The 24,053-nt window shown below is 37.7% G+C and overlaps 1 protein-coding gene and 1 long non-coding RNA gene across 12 annotated transcripts in view; one reads left to right on the plus strand and one right to left on the minus strand.

Annotated features, from left to right (window-relative positions):
- The window catches only part of nr1h3 (nuclear receptor subfamily 1, group H, member 3), a 40,555-nt gene extending 17,004 nt beyond the window's left edge, over positions 1 to 23,551 (minus strand). The window contains exons 1-4 of one of the 11 annotated variants that reach the window (XM_064335757.1): positions 23,346 to 23,540; positions 20,184 to 20,521; positions 17,173 to 17,412; positions 7,372 to 7,455 (exon numbers count right to left, since the gene is read on the minus strand). In XM_064335757.1, the coding sequence (XP_064191827.1) occupies positions 7,372 to 7,414 (43 nt within the window). In that variant the 5' untranslated portion in view covers positions 7,415 to 7,455; positions 17,173 to 17,412; positions 20,184 to 20,521; positions 23,346 to 23,540. Of the gene's footprint in view, positions 1 to 7,371; positions 7,456 to 7,668; positions 7,831 to 8,294; positions 9,170 to 17,172; positions 17,413 to 20,183; positions 20,522 to 23,187; positions 23,309 to 23,345 lie in introns of those variants that run through there. The other 10 variants (XM_064335753.1, XM_064335758.1, XM_064335760.1 and 7 more) reach the window with 10 other exon arrangements.
- Positions 1,391 to 1,653, plus strand: LOC135255047 (uncharacterized). Its single transcript, XR_010330055.1, has 2 exons — positions 1,391 to 1,496; positions 1,533 to 1,653. It is a non-coding gene; the product is annotated as an uncharacterized LOC135255047 (long non-coding RNA).
- Positions 23,552 to 24,053: the final 502 nt, after the last annotated feature.

The following is a 24,053-nucleotide window of genomic DNA, read 5'->3' on the forward strand; positions in this document are numbered from 1 at the left end:
AATGTGACAACATATTAGTATAAAATAGCTTTTTTTACTGTAATGTACGTTCTGGTTACATACCGTACAGACATTCTTATAAACTTACACAAGCAACTGTGAAAGATACCATTTCTATTAAACATTTAGCATTAAATTAAACAGCATAAGATTTAACTTTAATCACAAGTACAAAACAACCCTTAACGGTGTTGTTCTGAAGGAATAATAGAAACAACAGTTAACTTTAGTAAAAATGTAGTATCGACCCAAGATATCATCCATGTCTGCCGACTGCAAGACTGATTTCTGCTACAAATTTTACAATCTGATTGATTGTGGTGACTTTTAGCCAGTGTCGTGTTCTAGGTCATCAATGTTGAAGCTTCCTCCAAGTGCAGCCCCACCTACAAGATTATGAGTCATCAGCAGTAGTAAATGACCGTTGGTTTATTAGCAACGCATATGTGTGGAACTTGGGTAGAGTTCTCACACCAGTTTCACACTGATTAGGTTGGTGGTGCTATAAGGTTATGAGCCTGACAAGCGAGGCAATATGCAAAAAGATTTGCTCAAGGTAGCATAGGGCAGCAGATCTATCAACTGTTCTTTCTATACATGAATATGACAAAGATTTCTCGCTTAATTAAGTATAATTCATAATTGCACCTTAACCCAACCATTGTAAAACCCAAATGCAAACGCAATGCAACCATTAATGCCAATCAATAAAGACCTATAAGTTTCTTGCGCATCAAAAAACAAAACAGGCTATTTGTCAGAACTGAGCAGTTGGCTTTTCCATTGGATTCCAAACCAGATGTTTTCACATAGTAAGAATACCTATACAACAGGGCTTTTCAGTCTTCAAAATCTATGGTGTACCGTGTTTCATTGTCAGATCTCATTCTGAGAATGAATAAACTAGTGTGGTTGCTTCAGCGGTTGTTTAGCTGTTAGCTGATGAAGAAGTTAGCAAGCCGGAGCACCACAGTCATCCGCATTGCGAATCGGTCCGCTAGGTAACATTACTGGTTGCTGTCCAAGTCACGAATAAGGTTTGGTACTGTACCAAAACCCTATTCATGACTCAAACAGTTACACGACTAGAAGGTAGGCTCTAAAACCTTTGACTACTATTGAAGGTTTCACCCAGCCAAGGGCTCATTCTCTGAAGCTACTCAACAACGTTATACATGCAGCAACCTAAATGGTCTAAACCTGAAAGCCTACAGGATAAAGATAAATGACAGCCAAATTGACCATTCGTGGACATTTAAGTGTTTGTAATTTTATTTCCTTTTGCAATATTGACATTAAGAATGTAATATACATATGTTATGTTTAAGAAAAGTTACAAAGCGGTGCCATAGGCTATGGATTTCATGACAGCAGGTTTATGAAGTCTCTTAGTGACAACAGTCAAATTGACCGCTGTGGCATTTCTACTGTTAAATACTTTTCAACTGTAGCTACCTTGAAAACTGCACATTTTGAAATTAATGTTAGTTAGCCCTGTAGATCCTCTACCGATATACAATTAGTAGATCCAGGGCTCGAAATTGCGACCATTTTGGTCGCATATGCTCCCGAAATTTAATCTGTGCGACCTCGAAATATAATTGGGAGCATTTGTGCGAGTGCAAATAATTGTTCTGGTGCGACCTTTTTTTTTTCTTTTTCCAGTCGAACGTCTCTTTCTCTGTACATTCGCTAGTTAGTACACTCAGCATGTGCCTTGTGAGCTGACAGTGACCCTTCTAACCAATCGTGAGCTTGGCATTCTTACCTTTAATGCTGATTTTAAATTGGTTAATATTAGCCTTCAATCACTCCCTTTCGCTACACTCCACTGTCACGCGACACAGAAAGCTAACGCATTAACTAATGTTACCTGAAGACAAAAGTTTATGTTCAATTTATTAGCGTTATCGAAAGCTGAAAAGTTGAAGCGAACGGTTACGGCATTTTTTTCAGAAACGTTAACGTAGTGTTTTGTGCGGCGACCCGGCTGAAACAGCTAATTTCTTCGATGCAGTTTACTGGCGGTTGATTTAATATAGCGGTATTAATGTGATGAGAAGCGCTTTGTCGTTTGAATGCATAACACGCAATTCCTTGAAGAGTCGACACATTTTAAGCGTGACAGTTTAACTGTTACTTGTAAACCGTACTGTTATATTGTCGTTTTTTATCACTAAAAAATCTATTGCATATATTGTTGGTGCTCCTTACATATTGGTGGGTGCTCCTAACTTTTTGAAGTTGGGAACACCAGTGCTACCAAGTAAAAAAGTTAATTTCAAGCCCTGAGATCTATCATGTATGGAACACTCCATTAAAAACACTACCACTTACTATGACAAAAAATGAAAGTGTTTATCATCAAATGGCTGAATCCATGTCTGTGTTTCTTTGAGCTAGAATGTGTTTGCATGTATGCATGTATGTGTACGCATGTCCCTCTCATACGTTTATAAGCATCATTATCAGTAGGCCTAACTCATAGCAAACACAGTACAAAAATAAATTATATCTGAACAAAAACATATTTTCAACGTACAAAAATGCCAAGTTACACACAAGCACTGTCTATAATTTATTAAAACTTGCTAAATCTAGGCCTGCCATTAAAAGCATAAGTATAAATAGAAGGCCAAGTTACCATAAACAATATTGGCTCTTAACTCACACAAATTAAACAAGCTCTATTCCAAAGCAATGCTATCCAATGTTTCCAAAATTAAAGTAACTTGGCCCTGTGTTTTTTCATTTCATCATCTGAAGAAAATGTGTTCATTAAAATTTTATGTCACATCAAAGTGTCAAATAACAAAAATTGCCTCATAGAAGAAGACATCATTCAGATGGTGGCACCGCGGCAACACATAAGGTACAGATATATGTTCCAGATGAGGAAATTTATCACTAAAGTAAGTTTTAAATGTTTAAAAGGCAACAGTGATTTTAATGAATTTATTAATAAAAAAAATACTGTGTTCTAAAGCGCCATCATATAATTCAACTGAGCCAATACTTAAGGAGGTGGGTTCATGAATCAAGTAGCAATATAGCTACCAAATTTCATCAATTTACATCAAGGTGCTTCGGAGGTTATTAGCATTTTTGTGATAAGCCATGCCCAAATTATTGACTTACCACAGCCATATTGTTGATCTAACAACTATCTTTTAATATACCAAATTTTGTGGCAATTCATTCAGCAGTCTAGGAGGAGTATTCTAAAACATGTTTTTTTTTTTTTTTTTTTTTTTAAATAAAAAATAAATGGCAGAAAATCAAATTCAGAAATTGACGATGATTCAACTCAGCAGGACCTTAGAATCACAGAGAAAAAAGAATTATGACTAGGCAAAATGCTTCAAAAATTTACAGGCAAAAATCTAGCACCCAATTTGGCCTGTTGGTGGCACTAGAGTTCTAGAGTGGCAGCCAATTCAAGATGGCGTTGACCCAATAGACACAGTACTATGTTCCAAATTAGGGCTTTTGTCATTGTAGCAAGACTGAAATCTCTGCAAAGGAACAGTTATTTTCAATGAATTTTTAAATACTATTTATAGTTGTATCTCCATAGCACCAGCATGTGGTTGGATTGGGCTAAACCTTAAGTCTTGATCTAACTGTCAACGTACATACCAAGTTTCATAACTTCATGTCAAATGATTTTGGAATTATCAGCATTTGTGCTAAATAAATGCAAAAAAAATAACTTGAAAAAGGCATGTAGTGTGATGAACCAAAATATTCAATTTCGTGCAAATCGGTCAATTTTTGTTGGAGTAAAAGCATTTCAAATGTTTTTCAAAAAATAAAAAATGGCTAAATGCACAATATGGTGGTCTTAGGGTTTCTTGAGGCAAATTTGTTATGTTACAGCCCAAAAAAAAAGTTTAAAATTAACTTTCTACATACTACGTCACCATCTGTTCAATCTGGGTAATATTTCTCATTTTAGTAGCAGGTGGGAATGGGAACCAATCTGCCAAATTTTGTTGCTCTATGATGTACAGTTTTTTTCTAAGCTAACACTATTATGGCAGACCAATAAAAAATAAAAATCAGAACAATCCCAATAGTGTTCCAGCACCTGTGGTGCTTCGACGCCTAATAAAAGCTGCCCCTGGCAGCAGGATTACCAGACAAGGATCTTACAGGATAGGGAATGGAAAACTTCCTGTGAAAACAATGCCAGAGATACCTGCTTCAAACAGCCACCAGCTGGAAAAGCTACACAAACAAATTTCAAAATGAAACCACACAAATCCTTCCGGCAACAACAACATTATAAAACGAGCATCCACAAATGGCATTAGGACTAGCAGCGCGTCAACGTCAGCCTCCTATCTCCTTGGAAACATTATTAACAACAACCTGGTCCATGCCCAGTAAAATGCACAGACAATATCCCCAAGTTACACTCGCATGCCACACCATCCCTCTCAACAATCCTGAGGAGCATATCCATCAAGGGACAGAATTACAAAGATTGGTTTCTGTAATGACCCTAGGCTAGGAGAATAGACAGCTAGCAGAAGTCACTCCAGTTGTCACTTCAGCTATACTGTACATCCCTACTGTAATACCTCCCAAACCCCAGTATGTATGTCTTCCTCATGAGAGGGACCTATGTACCGAAGAGGTTGAGGAGCCTGGGTGGCTGAATGTGATTTGTTTTTAAATGTGCAAGATAGCGCCACCAGGTGGGTAATCACTATAATATTTTAACCGTGGCATGAGTTTACAAGCCTACAAAATTTGGTAAGCATCGCTCTTTACAACTAAAATTTATTTGAGTGTAAAGAGGAGAATAGCAACAACAAAAACAACAACAACAATCCTAAGAAAAATAAGAGGGTTCCAGGAACTGTGGTGCTTGGACCATTAATAATTGCATGTAGCAAAAACAAGTACACACCAGCCCCTGAGAACTGGATTTGTGAACCCCCAGACAAAGGCCTACCATTACCAAAGAAACTTTTATTAAAACCTTGTTTTTTTTGTACAATTCATTTTTATTGAGGTGTTTAAATTCAAATTATCAATACTCTGTATGACAAGATTTATCAATAGAGAAATAAATAAATATATATACATAACACAACAGATACAACATGTTTAATAAATTCTAATCTAATAATCTAATTAAACATTGTATAGTAAAAATAATAAAGGTCATTGTATAGATTATTTCTTATTTTCTCTTAGTGGCAGAACCCCTGAAATCAGCCAAATAAGAAATTATTGACTTCTATTAGCCCTCTCCTTCATTTTCAACATCAACCAAAGTTTTTCACACTTACTCCCAAATATGGTCAAATTGCCCAATTTTCCCTATTTTCAAAGTAAATACTTTCAATATTTAGATAATATACCATATAATATTTTCATAATTTCCACCCAGGACATCTCAAAGGGTGGATAATAATGTCTCATCCTTGATCGTAAATAAATATTACCTTTAAATTGTAAAACCTTGTTTGATTGAAAGAAAACTGCCATGGTCAGGTTTGAAAGTATGTCTTGTTAAAAAGAAAAATTGAAAGCAGAAATGCAATTTATGTAATTTACTGGAGGTGACACTAACAAATCAAGAAGCCTATATCCAAGAGGTTTAAATCCAAGCTGTTTACTGGTTCTAAAGGTATCCACAAGCAATCATCTGGCTTTTTCCACCTCAAAATTCACATCAGAAACCGTAAAAAGAAATGATTTGATAATAAGTAAGGATGTATGCCTAATTTTATTTGTCACACCAGATGGTAAACAACTGTTGGTGGCAAGTGGCAGACAACATCACAGAAATGTGAACAGAACATAAGAAAATCATGGCTAATTAATCAAATTAAAAGCAGGCTAATGAAAATGGGGAAACCTACAGGTTTACTAATTAAGTAAATTGCATCCAACGAGAAAACGTAGAACAGCAATCATTAAAATCATACTGTTAAGAAAGTGGTATGATAGAAAGCTATTTTTTTCTGTCATGCAATTTTTCTCCTGACTTTTGTTCTTTATAGCAATTACATAATTCATAAGGATATGGTATTTTCTTTCACTTTGTAGTCTATGAATGACTGGAGCTAGCAAGTGAAGGTTATGAGAGTCACTGTGACTGAACAAGGGATATGCATGCAAACTGTTATATGTAATATCCTATGCCCTGTGTAGATGAATATTCAATTTTTTAGCAGCAATGAAAGTGTTTTTAGAAGGTCTGATTAGATCTGAAATCGGCTAACATTGCAGTAGTTTACTTAAAACAGCTTAACAGAACAGCACTCAACTTGGATTTACCACATTTTCATTTACAAAAGTATTCTAAGCAGCACTTTTGTTTCTGAGCCAGTTGGTGGGGATTTAAAAAGTTAGAAACGCAATGAAAGTCCAGAGCATGATGCAGTCCAGAGCCTGACATTTTGAGGTGTGTTCGACAAACTCTGGACCACATCTCCCATAAACCCCTTCACAGAAAGTTCTGCCATACTAGACTGGTTAGGTCTGAAAATGGACATGACACTATTCCTGTGCCCCCTCTCAATGTCCATTGTGTACACTGTCTTTGATATGACGGAAACACATTTTAAAATTATTTTTTAATTTTAGTAGACCAGAATCGAATAGTGCACTGAACACATACTGGTGCTTATACAAGTGAAATTATTCCCTTAAGACATGGAGGTACTGATGAAATTTCAGATCTCTGCTCCAACTGAAAACCTCAATGCTCCGATTGCCAATTTTGTTGTATTTGTTAAATAGCCTTCTGCAAAGGACACCGCCAAACAAAAGACAAGCTGCTTCATCTAACAGCTGACATTGGACTGATACTCATTGATAGAAAATATGTTGACCTTTGAACACTGCGCTGAAGTGTGGGGATTGAGTCTACTGAAAACATACCAAGCAACCCACACAGCTGTGAAATAAAGGCTGTCTGTATGCGGTGCTGAATAATACCTCACATCACACTGAAAGCCTTTATGACACTGGTCACGACTGGACAGAACACAGGACGCTTGCAGACTGCAGCAGATGCAAATGTCAGATTTATTTAATCAAACATGAAATAATGTGAAATAATGAGACTTTATATCAACTGGAGACTATATCAACACTAGGAATGAATACTACTTAAAAGATGTGCCTTTGCATACCCCTAAATTGTGCGTTCTAAATTTTAAGAAAACTTTTCATCATAAAATGATAAAATACAAATACAATGCAAATAACCAATTTAGGCATAGTTTGCACAAAGGTCACCCTTAAAGTCAAATTATTTTGCCAGTAACTGGATTTTCTAAGGCTGGTCCTGCAATAGTACTGGATGCCAAACGCACTCCGGTTAACACCAGCAATGGAAATTCTTACCATGACCAACATCAGTGATATTAGTCGCAGACAATGCGGACATCTTCTGCCCAGCAGCTTGTCATAACGAAATCAATCTTCACCCTGGTGAACCCAAGACAAAATGAGAGACGCAGCATTAATTTTAAGGTGATCCTCTGCATGTACAAACATCACTATATGAAGGAAATTGTCACTTTGTTACCCAACAGCTTTAGATTTCTGGCACACGCATCAGTAAGGCTTTACAGCCAAGCAAATATAAAGTGATATAAAGAGATGAAAGTCAGTGGACAAGTGCAAGATAATTTCACATACCAGGCAATGAAATGTGTGAGAATCTAGTGAGATTAATCACAAAATTTCAGTTTTACTCTCCTACCCGTGATCGTTCCGTACCCCGTTTTGTCGGTCTACTCTGCCTGCCTCTGTCCTCTCGTCTCCAGTGTTTCTGACTGTCCCCTGAGGTTCCTGCCTTTTCTACATGACCAGCAATCACAGTCATCATTTAGCAATCATGTTCTTTCCCCTCTCTTCTGAATGTTCCATGCAAAGTTTCAATCTTGCCCTTTTCTTTTGTCCATTTCGGCTTCTGTGAATAATCCCCTTCCACATTACCCCCTCGCTGTGACTGTATATTGTATATTATGTTGTATATTCCAGATTATACAATAGATTCTGTAATTGATCCCCCTTCAGTTAAACCCTGGGACCCACTATAATGTACTAAGTTCTAAGTTACTGTCCTGGTATTAGTACAGTTTTCACTTTAAATCAGATCACGTCATTCAGAAGGCTCAATCCACCTGGAAAATATCAGACATACAGACATACCTTGGATTCTTAGGGTCTACTATTCCTTAGAACACCATTTTTACCTTACATTATCACTATTAGCAGTACATAATTTTGAACTGTAAATGCATTTTTGCCAGAATACTCACCACACATCAGTCCAGAAACATCATATCACAGTTTTATTTATTTTTAATCATCTCTTTATTGGAACATCTTCTGTATAGCATGTCAACAAAGCCACTTCACTGACAATAGCCTCATAGCAACCATGATGGTCCCTCAAGAAATGTGTCAATATATACACTCGCTTTGTAACATTTCTGTTGCTAAAGTATATAATCTTCAGCCTCATACATTGTACTATCTCTGTTCTGTGTCAACATAGCTATGAAGATATTCTCTTTAGCTAACCAATGCATCAAAAAGAGTAGGGCCAACAGAGTGGGCTCAGGTGGCACGTGGACAGCTGGGTGGGGTCATGCCTCCCAGTCCAGCGGTAGTGAAAGTGATGATCTGCAGACTTTTTGGGAGCAGAAACCTCCACGTTCAGCAGGGCGTCAAAGGTTTCCTTCTTCTTTTTCACCTTGCTCTTGCTGACAAGTGGGAAAATGCTACATGTACAAAGGGGCCCGGGAGTAGGCTACAACCCAGGGTGGAGCACACAAACACGGGTCCCCTCAGCAGTAGGACTTCCTTATAGTTTAACCATTGATATCCCAGAGGTCAGCAAAACAACCAAAACACTCGATTAATCTAGCCTGAACTATTCCCAAACTTGCCAAGTTCAAAACCGGCTTGTCCTTCCTTTAGTTGAATGGTAGACAACTGGATATGGATTCCAGATATTAAAAGTGCAAAAACTGTACATGAAGTAAACTGTATCTTGGTTTCTCCATCCACAAATTATGGCTTTTATTATGCAAAACAAGTCCTTTTTCCCCCACTGCAGACAGCCTGGCAGTACAGAAAAGGAAGATCTTTGCAAACAACAAAAGAGTTACATGTTACATCTAGCCAGGATGCAAATGTAACATACTTTAAAATAACACCACAATACAAATACAATTTTCAATTCTTAATTTATAGCGTAATAATGATTTCACATCCAGAGCTTACTACAGCTGCATTAATACTGCAGCTACGCAGATTAATATATTTGCTCTGCCAAACTTGTAACAAAACCAGACACTTCTGTACAGTCTTACAAGAAACTGGAAACTCCAGATAAAATCCTCTTACTGAGAACACCGAGATCATTCACGGCTGTATGACTCCTATAATTTTGCATATTGCTTCATCCAAGAATAACCAAAATTAAAACCAAAATGATCTTCGGTGATAGGTCTGCATTTTGATCAGGTCAGACCAATCACTTAATTATTAAGCTGAAATGATTCATTGAGTTTATGATGCCTTACTTAAATCACTAATCTGTGATCATCTGTGGATGTCTTCACTATACTATGGGATCGTTTCAGTTTAAAAGCATTACTTCCCTTCAAACTCAACTTCAAAGTTATCAGTACTTTAAAATAAAACATAAGGAACATTTTAAACATTCAGTTTCATTTCTGCTAGATATAAATTTTAATTAATTTAATCATATTCGTAAGAATTAAGACACTACGTAGAATGTGTATTTCTATTTCAAATTTCAATATCATATTCTCTTTAAAAAATGCAAGGAAACAACAAAAAATCCACCTGAGGTTAAACTGGTTCCTATTTAGGGCTTTAAAGAATCTGTGGATTTCAGCACACAGAAAATCAAATATGACCTTTTCCATTATTTTTCAAACAGCAAAAGCAGAACCAGAAATTGTTTCGCTGAGCCTTAAATGAAAATGTTAAGCCAGTGAGGGGCTAAGAGACCAACATTTTTATAGTGATTGTTGTATACCGTATATTTACTTCCCAGGTCTGTGATAAAGTACGATTTCCACAGCAAATATAATGCAACAGATTTACAGATGAACAGATCCACCAAAAGCAGGCTTGATTTTGAACAATGCTGAACTAGAAATGTAGTAAGCTTCTTACAGTCTGGCCAGTGCTGGCACAGACTGGGTAAATCCCCAGCAGCTGAATTTTTCTTGATCGATTATGCCAGCATTAAAAGCAAGGCCTGCTGCAATCTACTAGTTCACATTCCTTGTTAGATACACAAAATTAAATTTTATTCCTCCAAAACCATTTATTAATTTAAGTGATGTGTTCATATATACCTTGCATGCTACCGTAAGTCCTATCAAGATGTTTTAAATAATCGCTGGCCCAAATGCGCCCTGTGGTAGAAGTAATAACTTCCACTTATGCCGAAAAAATCGAAATGTTTTACATGCATCATTTCACTTACGTATGCAATTAGCTACGTATATAAAAGTGCCTAATTAAGTCAACAATTGCATTTGGAACATCTAAATCCCACTCATTGCATGTAAAATTAAACATTATGGAACACTAGTGCCACACTAGCACAGACGACAGCACTTATTTTATACAAAAGAATTCAGAAGTCATATACAGCGGTCAACAGCTTTCTAAGGCTTTTACTATTAAACCTGGCTGTCCAGCCATTTACCAGTAATTTCCAGCAAACTTACAATTTCCACTTACACTTTCTCACGGTATCCTGATTTTGTCGTAAAGCATATTTCCCTTTCAATATGAGTATTTCAGTTCCCCTTTAATCACACATCTTCTGCATTGCTTTATTCCATTATACTGAGTGAGGTTACAGCAGCCTGGGAGCCTGACCATGTGTTATGATATTATTGCTCAGCAACAGGTTCGAAGGACCATTTCCAGGCACTTTGGTCATTGCTAGCTCACTAGTAGTATGGCTACAGTGGCAGCCTACCGAAACACCAATGATCTGAGGGTCTCTCGACCCCTGAACAGCCCATTTAGAAGGCCCAGAAAAAAACACTGGATTTTACACTGTTAAAATGTCAGTGTCCAATCTGATCTTAAAGGGGTCAGAACCCTTCGTCCCATACAATCCTTTATAAAAGCAAAGCAAGTACACAATTTACTCACTGTCCATCTGGCCTATAAAGCCTTCCAGGGCTTAAGACTCCAAAAACAACTTTCACATCTAACATCAGGCTACAGTTGTGTCACACAGTCGCAACCTTCTCAGCAGACCAAATGCCTTCATCAGCCAAGAGCAATAAGGTCTCTGTCCTTTTTACACAATCGCTCCTGTTCTGCAGGTATCACGCATACAGAACTGAGAGGCTTGGCACCACATTAGTCTAGGGCATCACTCTGCGCTGTGGTGGGAGTCCAAAGGTTCAGACTGACTAGCCTGTTTATAACTGCTGAGGCAAAGCTTTTGATTCATTGGACTTCAGTGGACGCATACTATAATCGTTGGTCATTAATCAGGATCCTTCATCTACATGTACCGTAATTAGTACACCCAAGTCTGGCTTCATTTTTCAAGGACCATGCTGACCTCTGGTCATTGTTACTCTCCAAACCCATTCTGAGTAGTTGGCAGGTCTGCTAAAAGCTGAGGCCCGATAGTGTTCCCTTTTGAGGTAAAAATAGAGAAAGCAGCCAATTAACTGAAATATCCATTCCAAAAGCTAGCAAATGCACCAACTCAAATTGTACAGCATTTTCCCATATTCAAGTTTGAACAGGTAGATACACTACATTCCCAAACGCATGTGGACACCTGAACATCACACCCTTATGTGATGTTCAGGTGTCCACACCCATTGAACATCTCATCTTTAATATGGAGTTAGACCCCCCCCCCTTGGCTGCTATAACAGCGTCCACTCTTCTGGGAAGGCTTTCCATTAGATTTTGGAACATGGCTGCAGGGATTTGCTACCATTCAGCCACAAGAGCATTATTGAGGTTGGGCACGGATTAGGCGATTAAGCTTGGCTCACAGTCAACATTCCAATTCATTCAGGTGTTTGATGGGGTAGATGTCAGGGCTCCATGCAGGCTAGTCAAGTTCTTCCCCAACAAACTCATCAAACCATTTCTTTATGGACATTGCTTTGTGCATGGGGGCACTGTCATGCTGAAACAGGAGAGGTCCTTCCGGAAACTGTTGCCACAAAGTTGAAAGCGCACAATTCTCTAGAATGTCATTGCATGCTATAGCATTAAGATTTCCCTTCACTGGAACTAAAGAGCCTAGCCCAAACCATGAAAAACAGCCCCAGACCCTTGTTCCTACAACACCAAACTTTACAGTTGGCACTATTTGGGGCAGTACAGTTGTCATACTGCCAAACCCAGATTCATCCACCAGACTGCCATATAATTCAGCATGATTCATCACTCCAGAGAACGCGTTTCCATTGCACCAGAGTCCAATGGTGGTGTGCTTTACGCCACTCCAGCCTACATTTGGCATTGCACATGGTGATCTTAGGCTTGTGTACGGCTGCTAAGCCACAGAAACACATTTCATAAAGCTCTTCATGAGCAGTTCTTGTGCTGACGTTGTTTCCAGAGGTAGTTTGGAACTCTGTAATGAGTGTCGCAATCAAGAACAGATGATTTTTATGCATTACACGCTTCAGGACTCCACGATACCCTTCTGTGAGCTTCAGTGACCTACCACTTCGCGGCTGAGCACTTGTTGCTCCTATAAGTTTTCATTTCACACATAACAGCACTTACAGTTGACTGGGGCAGCTCAGGGCAGAAATGTGACAAATTGACTTCTTGGAAAGGTGGCATCCTAGAACAGTGCCACATTGAAGGTCACTGAGTTTTTCAGTACAACCCATTCTATTGCCAATGTTTGTCAATGGAGATTTCATGACTGTATGCTTGATTTTATGCACCTATTAGCAATGGATGTGTCTGAAATAGCCAAAACCACTCATTAGAGGGGGTGTCCACATACTTTGGAAATGTAGTGTATTTTACTCAGTTTTCTGTACTGGAAACCAAGGAATGCTGAGAAGGTAAAGATCAGTTGATCGGCAAATCATTATACTGAAATGTTCAAGAAATTAATTCACCGACTTGTTAGACTTTTATATTTTTTCCTCAGTGAACAAGTCTGGATGACTAAAATACAAGGTTAAGATTAGAAATACTGTCAGTGGAATAGTACTTGTAACCAACTCCTACAAGACAAAATATTTGCGGTTATGAACTAGGCTATCGCTTAGTGTTGCTTAGAAATGCTAGACCATGTTAACAGTACATAAGTTATGTTTATGATTTCCTGCACTGACTAGGTTTGCACCCTAGCCTGACACAGTTTCTTGTTTGTGTAGCTATACCAGGTAAAATCTCTTTTACACACAAAATTCTCTTTTTGTGCCAGTACTTATTTAATTACAAACATATTCCATCCTTCCCTATGGCAACAGGTTGAAATCATTTCCAGTGGAAAGCTGTTTTTTTTTTTTTTTTTTTTACCACATTTAAGTTTTAATTTAATTCACTGGTACCTAATCCTGAGTGTACCAGTGTCAACTGTGGCCAACAACCCTGCAGGGAAGCTCATAATTGGTCGAAACATCTCCCAGAGAGGGAGAGCACCAACTGGCTGCATTTTCCAGGTTTCATAAGGCGAGCGTGATTGCTCTACTCTAAATCAATGACACCTGTCAAAGTAACCCTTTGCCAGGGTTGGGAGAGGGTAAAGGAACATAGCATGTTTGGACAGACTTTTCACAACACACCATAAATAGGCTTTAATGAGGTTCTGTCACAGTTATCATCAGATTCCCTGTAATTACAGGTATGAGAGACTTAGATTCACTTTGTCCTTTTCACATCTGTGTAATGCAGATCAGTGTACATCACCTCTTTCCACAAGAGAACACAAACTTAAAGCCATCTGAGACTATAAAACTCAAGAAAAATGTTTGGTTGACTTGCAAGGGTCAGTGATTCAAAGTGTGCTTGGCAAAGCCAAGATAATATATTCCCAAGGGTTCACTTTTAAATAGACTGCAACCCACTTGTAAGAACAGCATGTGATTCATGTATTACAGAAAATGTATTCATGAATTACAGGGATGTTTTAAGATGATATCAGTACTGAAACCCTAAAACACCTCTTGTACAAGAGTTGAACAAAATACAGTACGAGTGGCTCTGTACAGCCGAACAATCTCTCACCAGTTCTTCAGAAGGTTATTTCTACCGAACGAACAAAAATGTGATGCTGCATATAGTATGATATATAATACAGTTGGCTTGCCTACTTATTCCAATGAATAAAAACGTTGCTTCTGCCAACAAAGCTTTTGCAACAAATACTTTCACTCACATCATTGCGTGATTTAGCAGATCACATCGCTACGTTACTCTATGATAAACCCGCACATTAATAAAGACAATTTCTGCACAGTTTTTGATGTTCGGCAATTTGCATTCTTTTCCAACTCCCTTCCTCTGCACAATTTTAACTGTATCTTTGGGAAGTTTTACACGCCCAGGCTGGGAGATGTTCACACCCTCAGCAGCTTTACTTCTTAATTAAAGGTCATTTAGGGACTTTCATACGGTTCAAGCAGGCAATGCTTGTGTCAGCAGAAATTACTTTATGGTGTTAGGTAACTTCCAAAATGCTGTAAATACACAGAACAGGGTTTGCAAATAAAATGATCATGTAATGAAGTGTCATTATTGTGTCACTAATGTGACTACCTCAACAACAATAAAAGGTCTACCATCTGAAAAATGGCCCAAAAAAGTTGAAAAGCACCCAAAGCCCAATTGTGGGTTTGAAGTTAGGATCGAGTCTCCAAAGGACAAGTAACCCACTTCATTACCAGGTGTTAGTGAAATAATAGCTTCTAATAGAAAAACACACTAATAAAAAAGGGAAAAAGGACAGCAAGCGAATTAGATAGCTACTTTTTATAGCTTGCAAGATTGAAAATGCATTGAACCCACAATATGGGGCAGATAAACCGAGTATCATTTTTATAAGTCAGCAAGTAACTGAGCAAGTCACCAGTTTAATACATTTTCAACGCAAAAAAATGGAACTGGCCCATCTAGTCAATGTGCAGCTATATAGCTTTGTCTCTAGTCTCTCTAACTTATTCAATCCACTGCTAAAATAGCTAGATAGCAAACAAGCCAAATCAATTTTCAACCATATAGCTTGCTAAATCAAATAATAAAACATAGCTAGGTAGCTATCAGTTTAAACACCAAGCCATTCCATTTCAAACTCACTCACTTAATATCTATAATGTACTGTAGGCTTTCATTGTGGCTCTCTAGCTAGATAGCCAATTGTCCTGTCAAGTTAGGAAACTAGCAAGCAAGACAGTGTGGCACCACCTCAAGGGTCAGCCATGTTCCACACAAGTTATTTTCTATAGGAAGCTTTTATTCCTACTTCTGTAAATGAAGTAGTAACCTTGGCCATTGCCAATATGTCATCTAAAAAGGATTGTTAGGAGCTTTTAGAATACTCTATCTGCAGTGTCATTGTAGACAAGCTCATAACCACACTATTGATCACCTGATACTAGGCCATAATGAACGCGAGTGACTGCTGGGTGGATGTATCCATGTGGCTGTCTCAATCTGCTCACAACAGACTGCTCTTGTACATTAGGAAGAAAGTCGCATGTTTATGTGGACCTTGGGTCTCACATTTGTGACCACCACTATGAGCAATACATTTGTGAGTTTTGGCAGTGAGGACATGCAAAAACAAAAAATCAAATGGCCCACAACTGAATGCCCATAATGGAAGTCACAAATGTATTAAATGCTGATATGCAAATTTTGCTAATCATATTTATTCAAGTCATCCATCTGCACATTTGACAACACATTTGCCTATCACAATCTATGTTCACAAATCATTTATTTCATTTATTTATTTTTGTTAATCAAGCTCCATTTGTGAACTGCATTCGACATTCATGAAACCTGCTTTGAACTGCACTGTACTTTTGCTAATCGCATTCTATGCATTTATAACATTTTGGCAGCAATCTAACTCCATAACCTTTCTAATTGACATGTTGAAGAACACTTTCACGAAATCTTGTTCAGCTAAGCATTTTATGAGAGCCTGCAAGATATTGGGGTAAGCTACGCAAGAGGATACATATGTTTTGAACCAACATGGCATCTTTTAGCTCATTTTCGGAATGAAAATTGGAGAAATTAACAGTTGCATGGCATTACAACATCCATGAATATTACATGTTTTCATTCAGCCAGAATTCCTCGAAATAGGGTGCATTAATATTATACACACAAGAGTTAAACATCTGAACAAAAGTGAATCCATCCAAACAGTTTTCATCACTAGGTCCACGTTATTTCTACATCTGATATGCCAACAAATGGGTTGCACTGTATGCATGCTGTCCTCGTTTTTTACTAAATTTTCCAAAAGATGCAACATTAACTGCAACCTCCAATTAGAAACGCGTTTTAGGCCTGCGGGATACTTGTAAAGAGATCCACTGATCATTTCCGAGAACAGCCCTAGGTGTTTTTAATGGTGCATTAGTGGCCACCGCTTTTTAATGTACCCTGAAAAGTATTCATTTTAATACGCCAGATGACGCAGTCGGTGTATAAGAGCCTTCTTCGTGAATACATCACTATATAGCATGTGAAACAAATCTGGTAGGTTCAAAGTGACATACAACAACATCCAAGAAATATTAAAATGTGTTAAAGCACTGGTATTTCATGTTTGCCAATGCTACACAGACCGTCTGCCCCTAGATATGAGAGAAAGCGATGATACTTTTGGATTTTCAATAGTTTAGGAGCACAATTCACAGATGGAAAAGGCACCAGTTGATAGTACATAATCTAATAATGTCCCAAAAAGCACAATTAATATTAAATTTCCCCCTTTGTACAATTTGCTTTAACTAAGCCACCACTAAAAGACCATGTTTCAGAAAAATAAATGTGCCTTTAAAAGTCTTGATTGTTGGTGAAGCAATATATATTCATACAAACAATATATGCTTCAAAAAGACTCATCTCAGTTCATAAAACACAAAAACAAAAGGATATAGCCTAATTATTCACACATACCTCTGTATTATTCCAGTTGTGGGTTTTGATTCTTCTAAAGTGCCAGTAGAAGACAAATAAGGGAGGGGTTTTTTTACCCTCTTTCTGTCCCCCGAAAAAATTGGCAAGAACGTCCAGGAAAAAAATATACTGAGAACTGAGCGCTGAAGTGTTCCACCACAGGCAGAAACGGTACCTTGGTTTGTTTGCCTCAAAGTTTAATGTGTCAAGTTCCTGAGGACAACAAACTCTCTCTTGGCCCTGTGGAAACAAGATGAAACACAGAGAGAACAAGAGGGAGATGGAAGGGAGGGAGAGGGAGAGAGAGAAAATGAGAGAGGTTACTATAGGTCATTCACACCACTTATATACCCGCAGGGCCTTTGCAAGTCTCTTCCTGTTCGACAGTCTGCACTACCATCCACCAAGGTAACCACTCTTTCCTTTCCATAATCACAAGCATTTTCATTCTGTTCCATGTCTTCAACAGACTTAACGTAAAGGGTACTTTTATATCAAATTAAGGAATTGGTGTGGGGAATCCATCATATCCTCTTCTGTCTTTGTTGCAACAGAATTTTTTATGACTCAGAATAGTAATCACTTTCCAGTGATGTGGAGGGAAAAGTCCAGAATAAATCAACAAGCTCACTCACAGAAAAGGAGGGGTAAAACCTAATTCCACAGATGTCCACTCTCTAAACAGCTCCATTTCAATCCTCCCCATCAAAAAAACAGGCTTTACCAAGTCTACATCTCAAAACTGCTTTATGTCACAAATATAGGTTTAGGGTTTTGCAATCACTTCTTGCCTGGTGACCCACGCCACATTTACACTTGTACTCTTCTTTAAAACACACAGTCGACTGTAACTTCTGCTTTACTTGTTTAAAGAGAAAGGAGGCTAGCCCTTAAGATTTGAATCACACTGGTTATGACAAATGTGCAGATGTTGAACTGTTTATTTTGAAAGAGTCCCGTAGTGAAGCAGGACGATTAAGCATCATCGGGAGATAATAAGAACCATGTCTGGAATGTTCCCTTCACACCTGCTTTTTCCACACTATGGATTCTGCCAGGGATAAAAAATATCCATATATCAACTTCACAATAGAAATGTTATTACAATGTAGCTGTAGACTGTATGGAATGGGTCTACTACATTAAAACAAAAAAGAACAGCACAATAGAGTGCTGCAGCTACTCCACATCGCCTATCCTATGTCCTTTTTCCCTACCCCCAGAAAAAAACCCTCTTTACCTTCCATTCAACATGTTAATTCTAGTAAAAAGCACTACCTATAGCAGGGTGCTATGGCCAGACCACTGCACTCTCATTAATTGTTGATTTAAGAATTGAGGCCTTTTCTTTTTGCACTAATTAGAAGTCACTCTGGAAAAGAGCCTCAGCTAAATGCCTAAAATGTAATGTAAAAGTAGTCCACCGACATCGCTAGCTGCAGACATGAAAATAAACTCAATGTAGGGGAATGACACATTTAACTCAACAAATGCTGTTGAACTAAAGTAACCCTACAACCCAGAGTCTAATGTCTGTACCACTTATCAGTCTGTGATTTACCTTTGTACAGAGAATAGGTGTGCTGACAAAAGCAGACATTTAATAGACATTTATAAAAAGTAATTAAACCATGAGTTAAATAAGGTTCACAGTTATGCCAACAGTTGCACATGGTGATCATGGAAAATGAATTACAATAAACATTCAAAATACTACCATATTTGTAACTGAAATTTTTTTAACTTTCAAAGTGAAATCAAAATGTATCAAACTTTAATATCTATCAAATTGTATACTTATTACTTACAGAAGACTTGTCTTTATAAATGGGCTATTCTCATCATAGCTATAATCCTTCAGTTAACAATCATTGATAAAACCAGTGGTAAAAGGGATGTTGATAGATTAATTCCTAACAATGAATCTTATTTTCACTAGCGTCTCCTTTCTAGTCTCTTATGTGAAGTTTGATTTTTATCCTCCAAATTATTTATATAGGCAACGTTTTATAAACATTTTATTTTTTAGCAGTAGTAGTGCTGAGCCTTCGCCTTTGTCTAAATCAGAATTTTTTTTTTTTACTGATGGAAAGTGTGACTGCTATTCCTAGAATGCTTATACTTATTAGTATAATAATAGTATCAGTATTAATAAGGAGCTTGATAATGGGTCAGTTCTTTTATACTACACTGTCAGGAACACCATTTGTGGATTCTGATAGGATAGTCCTTTTTATTACCTTCCTGTACAGCATATAGGCTATTCAATTATGGCAACAAATAACTGATGGCAAGAGGCAAGCCAAACGTATTCAATCAATGAGCCTTTGACGAATATTTTAGGACGCAAAGCAAATAAAACGATTAACCCGTCTAATTCAATTATTTCTGCTATTGAGAGTTAGATTCTCGCATGTAAAATCCTTTTCAAAGTATTTAGAGATTCTGCAAAGAATGTAGACTGCGCTTGAAACTTAACCAATAGCAAATAGTTGGTTTCAAATGGGCCAACTTTCTGGAGAATTTAATTAAAGGCCAAATAAGTTAAATCAGTTATAACATCGGAAACATTTGCAGAAATACCCATGAGTGTCCATATTTACCAAAATGGGGTGAATACACGAATGCATACAACATGTACCAAAATGTAAATAAAATACTGTGCTAAGTAATCGATCTCATTTTGAACTGAAACTGTTCGACAACTACAATGAAGATGAAAATTACATTTACACACTGCACAGTATAGACAGGCAGAGGTTCAGAAAGCCTTAACAGAAACAACAATCTTATGTCCAGTCCCAATCCCAATGTCTTTTTATCATGGTCTCATCAGGCCAGCAGGCCTACTTCAGTTGAATCAAAAGACATCATTAGTGTTTGGCTCAGGCTTGAGGCTCTCGCGGTGCTGCCATCGGCTAATATGGCCAACATTAGGACTTAGTGCATGCCATACCCCACAATCTAGCATCAAATACTGAATGTAAAAATGCCAACTGTGACCAGCTGACCTGCACATCAGTGCATAATCAGCTGCAGCGAAGTCCAGGAAGGGAAGGCATAATTTGGCTTATTTCTCCATCGTATTGCAAAGTGGGGGTGAATTCCTCTGGTTGAACACATGCCGGCAGTCTGTCTGTTTCAACTGCAGATGAAGACTACTTTTTTTGTGCAGTGACTGAGAAGCTCAGCAGGTGAATGGGACCATGAAAACAAGCAGCGGCTAGCATCGTGTGCTCTGGAACAGGGTCATGTTTGTCTGTGCTGTCCCACAACTCCTGTGGACATTGCAGTGACGAAACTGCCTTGCAAATAAACTGGGAATTCCACACAGGGAGAAGAATGAAATCTGAAAAAAAAAACGTATTATAAAAAAGGTATAAGGCAGCCGGGTGACTCATCAAGTAAAGGCACCGTTTCAGTGTGAGAATGGGTTCAACAGTCCAGTACTTAATCTGGACTTGGCCATAGCGTCACCAATGGACAGGGGGCAGGACGAATGCATCTTATCACACATAAAAAAGCACTTTCACTCAGTTGGGCACCCACAATCTGTCTGCACAAGTTGCACATGACAAGTCAAGCTTCTGCTTCCCACACTATACCTGCTGTGAGATAAATTGGTGAACAATTTTTATCTGTTGAGACTGAAATGTGAACCAGGACACACAAATCTTGCTAAAACAATCAAGTTTAGTCAAAATAAATTATCTTCCAACAGAAAAATCCCATGCAGGTCTCCACATCTCCAAATCTACAGACCGCGATGCAATAAAACACTTCAGGTCCGGACACCGGAAAGCTTGAAGAAAACAGATAGCTAAATCTGAAGGTCAAGAAATCCTCCCTGAATGAATCACCATAAATGCATAGATAATTATCATTACCGTATAAAACGTTACAGTAAGCAGATTCTGAATATCATTACAGTCAGGTTGATTTCAAAGTGGAGAAACAAAATAGAGAATCAAGGGATTTGTGACTACTTTTTATTATTATTTTTTAACCCTCCAACAGCTTGCAAAAAAAACATTTACACAGTGTTATTGGCCTAAAAGAACTCCTTTAGTATTACATATTTTAAGTATGTTTTTTCTTCCATCTTTAAAAATCTAACAATCAATGTCTAAAGTCTAAATCAATGTGTAAACCTTTGGTTCCAGACCACAATCCGCACATTTTGATACTGCCAAAACCAACGGTGATCATCAAGCAGAGACCTGATAAAACAGTCTATCCAAAAGCAGCCTCAATAACAGGAATTCTGGCCACATGTCGGAATGCCTAAAGAGATTATAACCGATAACAGTGCATATTTCTTCTCCTCTTGAATAATTTTGGAATATCCTAACTACATCCTTTGCGAAAACCGTTATGCAAAGTTTTGAGTTGCCAATGAGAAGCAGCATAATTTGCTAAATTGGATACTACACATCACATTACTTTCATAAGAGTTTTTAATTGAACCTTATGCATAATAAACTATCAGGACAGGCAATAGCCTATATGAAGGATGAATTTCACCACATTTCAATATAAACTCATGATATATGGGATTACAGAGGACCAAATATAACCACCCGAAATGTAATGAGTTTAGTAGGGCTCACTGACAGGCTAACTATTTTTAAACAACCATGATAAGCAAGTACACCTCAACACAAGTGAAGACGGCTCATAACTGTAGAATCATATATACATATACACATATACATAGATAAAAAACAAATAAGTTAAACAACCACACTTTGACAATTTCACAGACAAACTGTACGATATACATGTACAAATTATTATACAAGCAGAAATGAAGAAAAAGCTAATAAAGATTCATATGAACAGCATAATACTGTAGTTTTCTCTGAAGCATTAGCAATAGCTAACATAAAATACAATACCAGTTAGACTATGCCTCATTTTAAATTGGCTAATTCGTTCGGTAGCTTTGACAGTGACACCCTGTGTGATATGGATTCATGTTCATAAAGTAGCTAGCTAGCTAGCAATTAAATTTAATAGAAAGGGTATTCTATAGGGTGCCTCCCTAGACCTACGTCTCAGCTAAACATCATCGTTGCTTAGCTAAGGTTAAAATCCGTTGTAGATTTTCATTAAAATTAGATATCTAGCTTGCCATCCTTCTTATACGCACACCATCAAAGTTACGTTAACGTACTGATGTGGCTATTAAATAATAATATATTAATAAAAGAAATACTTAATTTGACGATTTTACGTTGACTTAAATTAGGTTTAGCCAGCCGTCGAAGCATAAAACGGAAGTTAACAAGCTAACGCTAGTTAGCCACCAAACTAGCTCGCAGGTATTTAGCTGGCTAGCAAACTTGTTGATATTTATTATGAATAACCATATGAGTTAGCCAGTAACCTAACTCATAACTAAGCTATTCTCTCTCAAGACGTCCCTCCCAACAAACTAGCTAGTTCATCAGCTAATGTGAGCTACCCAACTTAGATTATTATTTCATTTGTTTTGCTCACTGGTTTGTTAGCCTACCTATGTAGCTAGCTATACGTATCCTGTTTTTAGTCTTCGATTTCGTAACCACGCAAGTCAGATAAACGAATGTTGTCTCCGCTTTTGGGAGCTACAAGTATTTCCAGAGCTTATGCGCACAGCTAACAAGCTCCCATAATGTACCTAACACCCAGTAGTGCTAACTAGAGTAGCAAGTTACTCTGAAGTAGGTAAGGGCATTACGATATTGTAAATAATACTGATGACTCGTTAATCCCAAAAATCGCCAGTTAACAGTCTGCCTACCTCTTTTGTGGCTAGATACAGACTGTTTATAGTTAACGTAGCTAGATCTATCTAGCTGTCTGCTACGAACATTAATTTAGAACGTAAACATCATTATTTAGCAAACGTTCGCTGGCTTGCTACATAAGGTTAGCTCAGCTGGTGCTAAATAGGTACTTTTCAAACTTAGCAAGCTATTTGTTGTGATGGTAGTGTTCCGTTCAGACGGGAGCCAGATCCCTCTTTAGTACCTAGAAAGCAAGCTGAACTTGGTAGGCATTTACTCCGATCCCTTTGCGAGCTTGCCAGTTGGCTAGCTAGCTGATTTAATTGCTGGTTAGCTCACGCTCATTCCAAATGTTAGATAGCTAACGTTAGCTACTTAGGCGAGATAACAAACGATATCTACCTGATTTATTGGAAGACTTCTTCAAACGAAGCCAGCACACCCAAGCACATCCAATCATGTGACCCAAGCAGGAAATAGGAAGGCTAGAGGCAAAACCGAAAAGGACCTACTTTCAATGTTGATAATTTAATTTTAGAAATTTAGCACGCAGGCTTTCCACTATTACCGAAAAATAGTGACGTCACTTAAAACCAGGCGACGCACGAAATCACATGTTGCCAGTTATGCTTTTACGTATCTCCTCCTACTTCGGCCTTTGTCGCTAATCAACATGCCATGGCTTGTGGAAAACACATGGGGTGCTGTGTAGAAAATAAATACTCAATTTTGTGTATGTACATCTCCACAAAAATACGTTTTCAACGTGAACAGTGCCGAGTTACTCACGCATACAAAGCACTGTATATATGTTATTAATCATAACTTGCTTCCCAATGTTTCCTAAATTATTTCAGGAAATTTGGCCTTGTGTTTTTTCATCTTGCCATCTGAAGAGAATTTGGTCATTGAAAGTTTGCACCCAGTGCTTTGGTTGAGTGAAAAAACGCATCATGAATAAAATGCACTATTATACTGTTATATTATACTATTATACTTATTTGGCTAATCTTTATTTGACCCACAGACATACAGTACATTCATGGGGAAAACATGTCTGGATATGTTTGTAAGATTCAATATCTATTTAATAGGCCTAAATATTTGAAA

The sequence above is a fragment of the Anguilla rostrata genome, chromosome 5 (assembly GCF_018555375.3).
Source record: "Anguilla rostrata isolate EN2019 chromosome 5, ASM1855537v3, whole genome shotgun sequence".
Lineage (NCBI taxonomy): Eukaryota > Metazoa > Chordata > Actinopteri > Anguilliformes > Anguillidae > Anguilla > Anguilla rostrata.